This window comes from Capsella rubella, unplaced genomic scaffold (genome assembly GCF_000375325.1).
Source record: "Capsella rubella cultivar Monte Gargano unplaced genomic scaffold, Caprub1_0 scaffold_1, whole genome shotgun sequence".
In the NCBI taxonomy this organism is placed as follows: domain Eukaryota; kingdom Viridiplantae; phylum Streptophyta; class Magnoliopsida; order Brassicales; family Brassicaceae; genus Capsella; species Capsella rubella.
Window position 1 is genome coordinate 16,053,944 of NW_006238923.1, and position 10,149 is coordinate 16,064,092.

At 36.0% G+C, this 10,149-nt stretch overlaps 1 protein-coding gene across 1 annotated transcript; it reads left to right on the forward strand.

Moving 5' to 3' along the window:
• Positions 1–7,742: 7,742 nt before the first annotated feature.
• Positions 7,743–8,327, forward strand: LOC17898683 (agamous-like MADS-box protein AGL29). The gene is made up of 2 exons (XM_006304866.1): positions 7,743–7,991; positions 8,070–8,327. The coding sequence occupies exons 1-2, from the start codon at positions 7,743–7,745 to the stop codon at positions 8,325–8,327; spliced, it is 507 nt and encodes a 168-aa protein (XP_006304928.1).
• The last annotated feature ends 1,822 nt before the right edge of the window (positions 8,328–10,149 follow it).

The following is a 10,149-nucleotide window of genomic DNA, read 5'->3' on the forward strand; positions in this document are numbered from 1 at the left end:
CTTTAGTAGTCAAAGCCTTAATTTGTTATGGCTGCGTTGCTTTTGACCTTGTCTGTATATATATATATATTCTTTTTAGTATTGATTTTATGATATCCAAAATCTAAAACGTAATTCACTTTTTATTTTCTTCACTATGTTTTTCTATTCTTCTTCACAAACATACATGAGTCAACGTGTTGTAATTACAAAATTTGTCTCATCAATGTAATCAAAGCAAAATTTGATACTACAACCCAAAAAAAATGTTCTAAAAAAATAGAGTGAAGAACCAAACCCATCTCTCCATGGCTACAACCAAAAAAAATGTTCTAGAAAACAGAGTAAAGAACCAAACCCATCTCTCCATGGCTCTATATACAATGGTAGGCTTTTAACCTAAGATTTTGTTAAGAAATGACTCTTATTTAAAAGTTTTTCTTAACAAAATCTTAGGTTAAGAGACCACCATTATTCATGCTCAAGGGTAGAAATACCCATGAACCAGAGTGTTGTAACTTGTAAGTGTCAATGTTAGGCTTAATTATTTCCATTAAACATTGTCAACTGACTGAAACGAAAAGAATAATATTCTGAATTTCTGTTTTAATGAAAAATTTTCATTTTATCCATAGTTTCATCAAGTTTTCAGAGTCGTTTGTGCTTTGAAGATAATATCTAGAGAAACATAAACTTTGCTTCTGAACCGCATTATTCCTCTGCGCCATGAATGATAGAAACCGCTTGAGCTAAATCTAATTTTGGGGGGAGAAGCATGTGACATGACTTTACTATACTAAAGCAAGTTGTCATACCATAACCTAAGTGTTAGAAACTTGAGTGATTGATTCTAGGGGGCTTGAAGAGCTGTGAGGTACGTTTGTTTCTATAGTAAAGAGTTTTACTTGGTTTTTTTTTTACAGTATTTGGTTTGTTAACTAAAGAATATAAATTAAAGTACTTAATAATGGGTTAACAGATATAAATTATTTATGTTCGCATGCCTTACAAATACTTAGACCTTGAATTGATGGTGTAGTTGGGTATCGCCTAAGAGTATGAATGCTTAATCGTTTGCCTGAAAAAGTTACTTTTAAATGAAAAAGAATTGGTAATGAAACGGGAAATCAAAGTATATGAATAAACTTGCACAAAATGATCATCCAAGGAAGAACAAAAAAAACAAGTATTGTTACAAAGACATTTGATTCTCAACGTGATTCGGGAAAGCATGGAGCACATACATCGATGTGTCCTCTGTGATTCCTTTAAGTTCGAATCGTCTACAGCTTCGTTTCACGGGATCATATAATAAAATATAACTCACCATTTCAAACCCGGATACTTCGTAAATAAACTCACCAGCATTAGTGCAACCTTCAAATCTTAAAAAAGTTGTCAAACCAGGAGGTACTCCAAAATGAACAGGTAAAACATCTTTACGCGACCACTTGTGTTTCTTTGCATCCTCCAAAATGAAAAATGTGGTACAACTCTTCCCACTAACTCTACCACCCTTCATGATATTTATTCGAGCACAAGCTAACTTCCCTTCATAAGTTATGAGAACACTTTTATCATGATTAGTATCCGATGGCAATTGTATCATATCGAAATTTTCAGATTTGACATCAAAGCTCATTACAACCCAAACACGCGTATCTTTAACTTGGGCTTTGTAATATACAACCCCCTTGATGCATTGACCAGAAGACTGAAGTTTTGAACGATGCTTATGGCATGTTTTTATTGTTCTACTTCTCCATGATTCTTGAGCTGATCCCAAAGTTAGCACCCGGCATTTATTCGAAACTCTACAAAGAGGTATGCACATTACTTTGTGTTTACCTTGAACCGGATCGTAACCTAAAAAAAATTTAACGTCATTCCAGCTAAATTTTGGTTTGGGTAAAGTTAATAGCTGTCTTGTACTAGGGTTCCAAACTATAGGCGTTCCTGATTCTTGTAAGCAGATCAAGCCCTCGACAGATTCCGTAGAGAAGTTAACATATCCTTTAGGGAATTCCATATGATACCCATAAATAGACTGATAACAAGAGTAAGACCTTTTGGAATTCTGAAGTGAATGCCGAAGTTGTGGAATCGAGGCAACAAACAACTTTTCATTTTCAAAGAAGCAAACCAAAAGACTTTGCTGTGGGGACCGAGTTTCGAACAACTTGATGAAATATGGATCTTTGGTGATTGATAACCAAAGCTTCGAAACACAACGAAACCTCGCAACAGATTTCTCAGGCAGCCTTGAGAGTATCTCTGAGATTAGATCTTCAGAAGTCCATCCAACTTTTTTTGCTCTTTTGTATCTTTAAAGACAAAACAATCATAAGATCGAGCTTAGTATAGTTAGTATTACATACAAAGTTATATCATCTCCAATGGTCATAATTCATAAACGACCAAACGACTAATCACATATATATATATATATCATAACTCATGACCGCAATTATAAAATGATTTACACAATTCAGAAACAGCAAAGAGAGGGGACGAACAATAACATACCCTCGAGCAAAGTTAACTGCAGACGTAGGAGTAACTTGGGTGCTGATATCAGTTTCGGGTTCTAAACGATTATTCAAATCTTTCTGTTGGAGACTTTTCTTGTTCTTTTTCTTGTGTGACTTCATCTTTAGTCGTCCGATCCAAAACCCTAATTTTTCGAGGCTGTGTTGCTTTTGACCTTTTCTTAATATATATATATCCCCAGTACTCTAGGTTTTGTTTTAAAAAAAAAGAAGATAATTTTCACATTTTTATGGGAAGCGTAAATAATACTATGTAATTTTTTGGAAATTTGGAAATTTGCAATATTTATAAAATAACTATTAGCAAAAAAGAAAAAAAAACATCAAAATGTCATAGATAAAAGATATAGTAAAAAAACTATAAAATAAAAATAAAACAAAAAAAATGTATAAGAGTTCTTCATTTTAACTCAAAGAAGTCAAACAAAAAAGAAAAAAGGCAACTTACCAATCAATAAGGAGAAATTTTGACTAATTCCCTTTCTTAGATACCTTTTTGTAAAAATACTGTTTTGTCATTTTCATTTTTATCCTCTTTTACATAATTAAAATATGTTAAAAAAATTTATATGTTTAGATACCAATTTTATACTTATATAGGGTATAGTTTTGACGGGATAGGGTTTAGTATTTGGAGTTTTGAGTTTATAATTTAGTCATTTTGTATGTAGAAAATAGTATTATTCAAAATGGACAACAATTAAGAGTATTTTTACAAAAGGTACTAAAAAATTCTTATTTTGCAAATGTCCCATCAATAAAACACTATAACTGGTATGTGAGAGTGCTTCTCTATTTTTTTTTCTAAGGGTTTTTGATATACGCTCCGAAGGGATAACGGACGGACATAAAGGGTTTATCGAGTTGGCCTTCGCTCTCTCTCGATGGACCCACGAACAAAGAAGAATCGATCGATGGATCGATGGATAGACGTGATTGACTCGCTCAATCAATGGACGAACAAGAGGGATGAATCACTCAACACACACTTAATTCGCAGCTTCAATAGACTATAGTGAATCACACACTTAAATCTAAAGAACAAACAAACACAAAGTTACTCGAACTTTATAAAGAAGAAAACGCTTTCTTTTAATTTCAATGATCAAGGGTGCTTTACAATGAATCACGAGCTGAGCTTTTATAGGCTCAATATACAACGTTCCTAGAGTCTAAAACAAGAAAACAAATCGCAAAAATATAAAGAATATAGCCGTTGGAGCTTTGATGACAAAATCGGCCAAAATAAGGAAAGTGTCTTCTCTTGTATCTTGAAAGCTTGGGAAGGAATGTGTGACGTCTTGGAACATTCTGGGATGTTGTTAGAGTCTTTAAAACGCAGCAGCTTTGGTAGAAATAGAGCCGTTGATGTCTAAACACTTCTAGTGTGAATGCGTCTAGAAATGGAAAGTTGCAGTGGAAGAGGATTCGCCTAATCCTATGGATGCTGGTGCATATTGAGGCATATTGGAGAGTCTCTAAATGGTATATAAGTTCTCCTTGTCTCCAAAAATAAGACTCCAAGGAACCAAATACGGAAAGTTCCATTTTCGGTGACATATCGCCCTCGGGTAAGGCCAAATGAGTAAGTGCAAATCCAACTCGAACCAGGGGTGGTTTTGCTCGATCATAATGCTCCATATGGTTGGTTTTGTGGTGAATAATGAAGCCTAGGTCAGATGCACGAGTGGATTCTCCAAACTGTGGCTTAGCTCGCCAATGGACATGTCCGAGGAGGCTCTCATGTCCATCTCTCAAAATACCTCGATGATGGACTGATGTTTCTCGATCATTCCTCTTAAAATGTCCATATTGTGGATGTATTTTGAATCCCAGCTTGAATGGACGTGTGGTTTGGTCGGTGGTTCCATACACTTGCTCATGGTACGGTTGAAACGGGTCTTCATGAACCATCTTGATTTCTGGTCGTTCTTCTTCAATTCTGTCTCGATAGATATTCCTAAAATGTGTGATTCGCTGATGAATCTTCATTATAGGTCGAAGAAAGTCTTCATGTGGTCGATGGAATTGAACATGGTACTGTACGGATGGGTCGTCGTGGACAGTCTTCATTCTGGCCGATTGGTTTCTGATTCCTCTTGAACCGTGAGTCTTCTTAGGGTTGATTTTATGGTAAATAATCAATCCTAGGCCATGTGCTTCATCGGAACTCCATTTGGGCAAGAATCCTTCATTTTTGTCCGGTATGGTTGGTTTGAGGCTCGATCCGGCTGGTCTGGTTTGATACTCGTATGATGTGGTTTGGATGTCCTCATCATACCCTCTCCCTTGAAAAAGTTTTGTCCTCAAAATTGGACAATCTGTACCAAGAGAAAGCAAGTTAGCTTTCATTCGACTTTTCGAGCTTAGGGTCTTACCTTTGTATGTTTGCGGTTTAGGGATGCGGTTGGCATCTGGTGGTTCTTCCTTCAGCAAAAATGCTAGAAAAAGTCTTCTTGATTTATCCGGGGCAGTAATTTGTGTTGTGAAGTCCTTGACTTCTTCTCGGGTTTGGACATGAACTATTGTGTCCGGTGGTTCTTCTTTGATTAGGCACACATTTGGGACTTCAATAGTCTTCATGGAAGATGGAATGATCATAATTGATGTTGTTTCACTCCAGTTTTGATTGTGGTACATGAGTTTCCCCAACTTTGTTGAATCTCCCTTTTTCATCAAGAATTCTTTGTTGGTACCTGAAAATGTTTCAACTCTTTGGACAAGAAACAAGTGTTGTATGGCAGTCATATAATCATAAAATTTATGTAAACACGTTTCAGCTTGAGCCAATTCATTAACAGTGCTAGGTTTCACAAAAACTTGTGTTTTACGACAAGAATGATGTATCATATGTTTCTGATTTAAACTTAAAATTTTCTCACTAGTTCCTGGACATAATAAATAGTTTAAAACAGCCTTATGTTCATCATACACATATGTTGTGAAAGGTATACTTACCTGGTCCGGTATCTCGGAGAATAGGCTTTCCTTGTTCAACAAGGCTTGTCGACTCGAGGTTAGATCCGGTGGTTCTTCTTGTAACAAGAAGCTATGCATGATGATTTTATCCTCCTCAGGAATAGATTTGAACATTAAGGGCTCTGGATTTTGCTGCTTGACATCATTTGTTGTTGATTCCTCTTTTGGTTCCGCATGTATCTCCTTATCACCTATATTTGTTTCAACACTTTTGGCAAAAGACAAGTGTATTAAAGAAGTCATGGGACGTTCATAAACAAAATGAAACAAGTTACTATGAACCTTTTCAATTTTAGGGTCGGAGTCAACTTCTTGATGGCTTTTATCCGTGATTAAGCTTAGCTTGGTGGTGACTGTTCTTTGTTTTCCATAACTGTACATGATACCTACATCCCTTTCTACACTCAAAGGCAAGATCAACTCATAACTGATCCCAAAAGCTTTCTAGGCCCAAAGACTAATCTTCTGGGGCCGGAGGAAACCATGTTAAATCTCGAACCTCCATGGCCAATGCTACTCGAACCCAGGTGATACGTCGTGGAGAAGAATGTTTGATACGTCGTGGCTTGTACGCGCATGTTTGAGCGCGTGAGTTTTCATTTAAAGACTAAATTTTGTACATATAGAATGTAATTTCGAGATTCCACCAAAAAAGGATGTAATCTATATATACAAAATATTTTTATTTCTTTCTAAAATATTAAGATAAGTCTTAGAAAAAATTTGAATTAAACTTTCTAAATATTTAATTGAAATAAAAAAAAAAATGTATATCAAAGATAAGAGTGAACTTAACCTATACTTGACCCAATCCATCTATAAATATGGAGTAGAGTAGTGATGCGGACATCAGAACTAGATCAGACCAAGAGTACACCAAACCGGTCTACATGGAGAATTTTGGAGAATCTTTGTCTAAGTGGAGTTCTGATCAAGTTCAAGGCGAAGGGTTAATCATTCACCATGGTATTAACCTTAAGAAGTCCAATGGTTCAAGAAGGATCAAAAGTCAGTTAGTCAACTCACCTAATTGTTGGGATATGACTGTTGCACTCTTTTTCCCTTATCTAGGGTTTGTCCCAATGGGTTTACCTAGAAAGGTTTTTAATGAGGCAACACCAAGTCATCAAGGAATCATTCACCATCCATATGATTCAAAGATGATAGCTGATGTACATTCTGATCTACTCGCGGACAAGCATGCTGAACTACTCGCTGACGTACACGCTGACGAACCTGAAGTAGTACAAGACCAGATGAAGTTATTCAAAGAAGGTTTTCTTATACCACGTAATGCTGTGTATGGACATTTTAATTGGAGCCCAGAAGACATTTTAAACCATTCAAGGCCCATACCACACAAGATTTGGTGCACCTCATCTCACATGATCTTTATGGAGCTTAAAATGGATGTTTCCTTAAATGGCTTATTCCAAATATTCCCATGGCGACCTGGAGAGTTTCCATATCACATAGAAGCTTCACTACACCCTCTAGGATGCACCACACCACACTTGATCAGGAGGATCAAGTCTAAGCTCTACTTACCTTACTCGGACTCGTTCGGCATCAACACACAATGGCTCTTTCCTTCTTTGTTTGTGTGCGTGTTTAAGGCTCTCCATAACATCAAGAAGCTTCCAAGACACTCCACATATCCCCCAAAACCGTCCAAATACAAGCTTAATCATACCTAGCTTCCTTGGCCAAAGAATCCACCATAAAGACTCCAACGGCTAGTTTTTGATTAATATTGCATATCTTAATTCTTTATTTAGCTTTTAGAATATTGTACTCAGCCCTATATAAGCTGATCATTAGAATCATTGTAAAGCACCCTTGATCAATTTAAAGTAATAGAAAGTATTTTTCTTGTCAAATTTTGAGTCTTTGTCAATCTTCTTCTTTAGTTCTTTGTGAGTGAGTCACTTAGTTCTTTAGAAACATGCGGATTAAGTTTGTTGTGTGATTCAACAACCTTCATTCGTCCATTGATCGAGTGAGTCGATTATCCCACTGATTGAGCGAGTCAATCACCTGAACTATCCCCTGAACAACCCACTGATTCACGAGAGAGTGCTTCTGGCCAGCTCGTGAATTCCACCTTCCGCAAGCTAAGCTTGGAATCTCTTGATCATCAAGTGATCTAAAGTTTGGAGTGATTCCAATCTTGCATCAAGTAGTGACAAGAAGAGCAACACAACACCACTAAAAACATATCTCTAAATTTAATAAATGGCTCCTCGTCAAAAGAGAGAGATCAAATTCATCGAGAACGAAAGATCAAGGCTATCTACTTTTCGTAGACGTCAATGTAGCATTTTCAAGAAGGCTGATGAACTCTCAAAGATACCTGATGTTGAAGTTTGCGTTCTCCTCGTCTCACCCACTAATATATCGTATACGTTCGGTAAACCAAGCCTCATCAATAATGTTGAACGTAATCTCATGAAAGAATTGGAACAACTCGAAATGCATGAGGAGGTATGTGTAACCCATTAATTATCATATATATGTTATGATTATTATTTCTTATGTTTAGAATTATTTTGTAAATTTTAGTTGTTGAGAAAGAGGAACCAAGAAGAACTTGAGAAGTCCAAGATGTTGGAGAAAGTAGAATTGGAGGACTTGGTTGCTTTCAAGGAGAAACTGGAGGCCCTTCGAGCAGATCGAAAGAGGAGACATGAAGAGATGAAGGCTTCAGCTACTCTCTTGATGCTCTCAGAAGAAACCGAGAATAAGAAGATGAAGATTGAGGCAGATCCAAGGGAAAAATATGAACTTCAGCCTAGAATTCCCCGGAACTATGTCGAATAGACAAACATTTCAGAACTATGTTTTTAATTTCAAGAAGTTTATGGAACAATTTTGGTTGTTGTAATTGAAGAACGTTGTTTGTTCTTCATCTCTTTTATCTTTTTTCACAAGGATTTTCACAAGTCCCTTTTCAATAATACTACATGTTTTTTTTTAATAATAATTTACAATATATGTTATTATATATTGTTAGGAAATTTTGGCATAAAGTGTCCCATGAGTTTACAGATGATAAATACAAGAAAAATTTGCACACAAACACCGTATGTGTCTTTCATATAACCATATGACACCGTTTTTGTCCGGAGCACCGTTTTTGCTTGTGATTTAACAATTATACCCTTCTAACTAATACTATTTTGTCAACTGAACTCTCGTTAGATTTTTCTAGCCCTCCTTCTATTCGAGTTGGAAATTCAACCTCTTTATTCGTTCTCCCTACATTTCGCGTTATACCCAACCCCAGCCGCCGTGTACTATGCAACAGTCCCAACAACGATGAAAGGTACCCACTGTATAACTAGTTTTGTCAAAACCTCGATCTGTTCCCCCTCGGCTTCCAACGCACTCCGGGTTACAGATAATGCAAATGAACCCACCCCAGTTGAACACCTTTCTTCTCCAACAAAGTCGTCGGAATCGTTAATCCAGCCATGTGTTGAAGTGTTGTTTTGTGGACAAGCCTTAGCAAACGTAGCTTTTGTGGTCATATAATTGTGGACTTCAGTTTTGTGGATTGCACTTCTTGGATAAAACGAGTTTTAGAGATCAAATGTCATATTTTGGTTGATTTTGAAATTTGTCTTGGATGGTTTATAGTTAGAAATGCATGTGCAGTGTCATAGTAGTGGGAATGTGTTTCTCTGCCCACGTTTCATGTTCTTGGGAGTTTGTTACGTTTTGTGTATTTTTAACCAACTAGTCTATTGTTGAATATTACTTTGTTGAGTTCAAAATATTGGAAAATGGAGAACATGAAGGGTAAACATCACAAGATAAATATTTTTTGTTGGTTGTCTTGTTCTTGGTTCTTGAAATTGTTGTTCTGCTTGAGCTTGCATTTGACATCATTTGAGATTTTATAGTCTTGTTCATATAGAAATCTATATATATTTTAGTTTGGAATTTTGAAGTTTGAATTCTACAAGAAACTCTAATTTTAATTTACAAGTACAAAAAGTAATAATTTATAAGTTTTAACTAGTTAACCTTCAAATTTTACTCTAGTGATGATGTTGCTCTCAAGATTGTAGTATAAAAGGATGTAAAGGACATATATATCTCGTTCCACGTTGGTACCAATACTTGTCACAGAGCACAAGAAGTGAGGGTAGTTGTGGTGGGCATTCCAGCGACTTCAATTGAGAATTCCTCCGAGAGAATTGGCGAAGAGAACCTAAGTCACCGATGCTTACGAACCACGAAGTTAAGATCACTTAAGAAGTTTTTGAGTAGAGAGAAAGAAAGGTGTAGTTTGCATTATTGGTTCAAGAATATAGAGAGAGAGATCTGAAGATCAAAACATGAATCGGTTATCTTTGTATATTTATTTTAATTCAAATCTACATTTAGATTTTCTACTAGAGATGATGATCAAGCCATGGTTACAGAATACAATTCAATTCTTGCAATGGCATCTACATGCATGTTTCTTTAACAATACTTGGCAGCAGATATAACATTATTTGAATATTTGAAAACTAATGTATTATTAAAAAGAACAGATCAAGAATAGTGATTTAAAGACATAGAGGCTCTCTGATAGAGTAGAACAGAAATTTAAAAAAAATAAGTAGAACAGATCAATACTCTCACTCTCACT

Coding starts and splice junctions, on each gene's coding strand:
- LOC17898683 (XM_006304866.1), top strand. CDS start 7,743: ATGGCTCCTCGTCAAAAGAGAGAGATCAAATTCATCGAGAACGAAAGA. Junction 7,992..8,069: donor AACTCGAAATGCATGAGGAG/GTATGTGTAACC, acceptor TGTAAATTTTAG/TTGTTGAGAAAGAGGAACCA.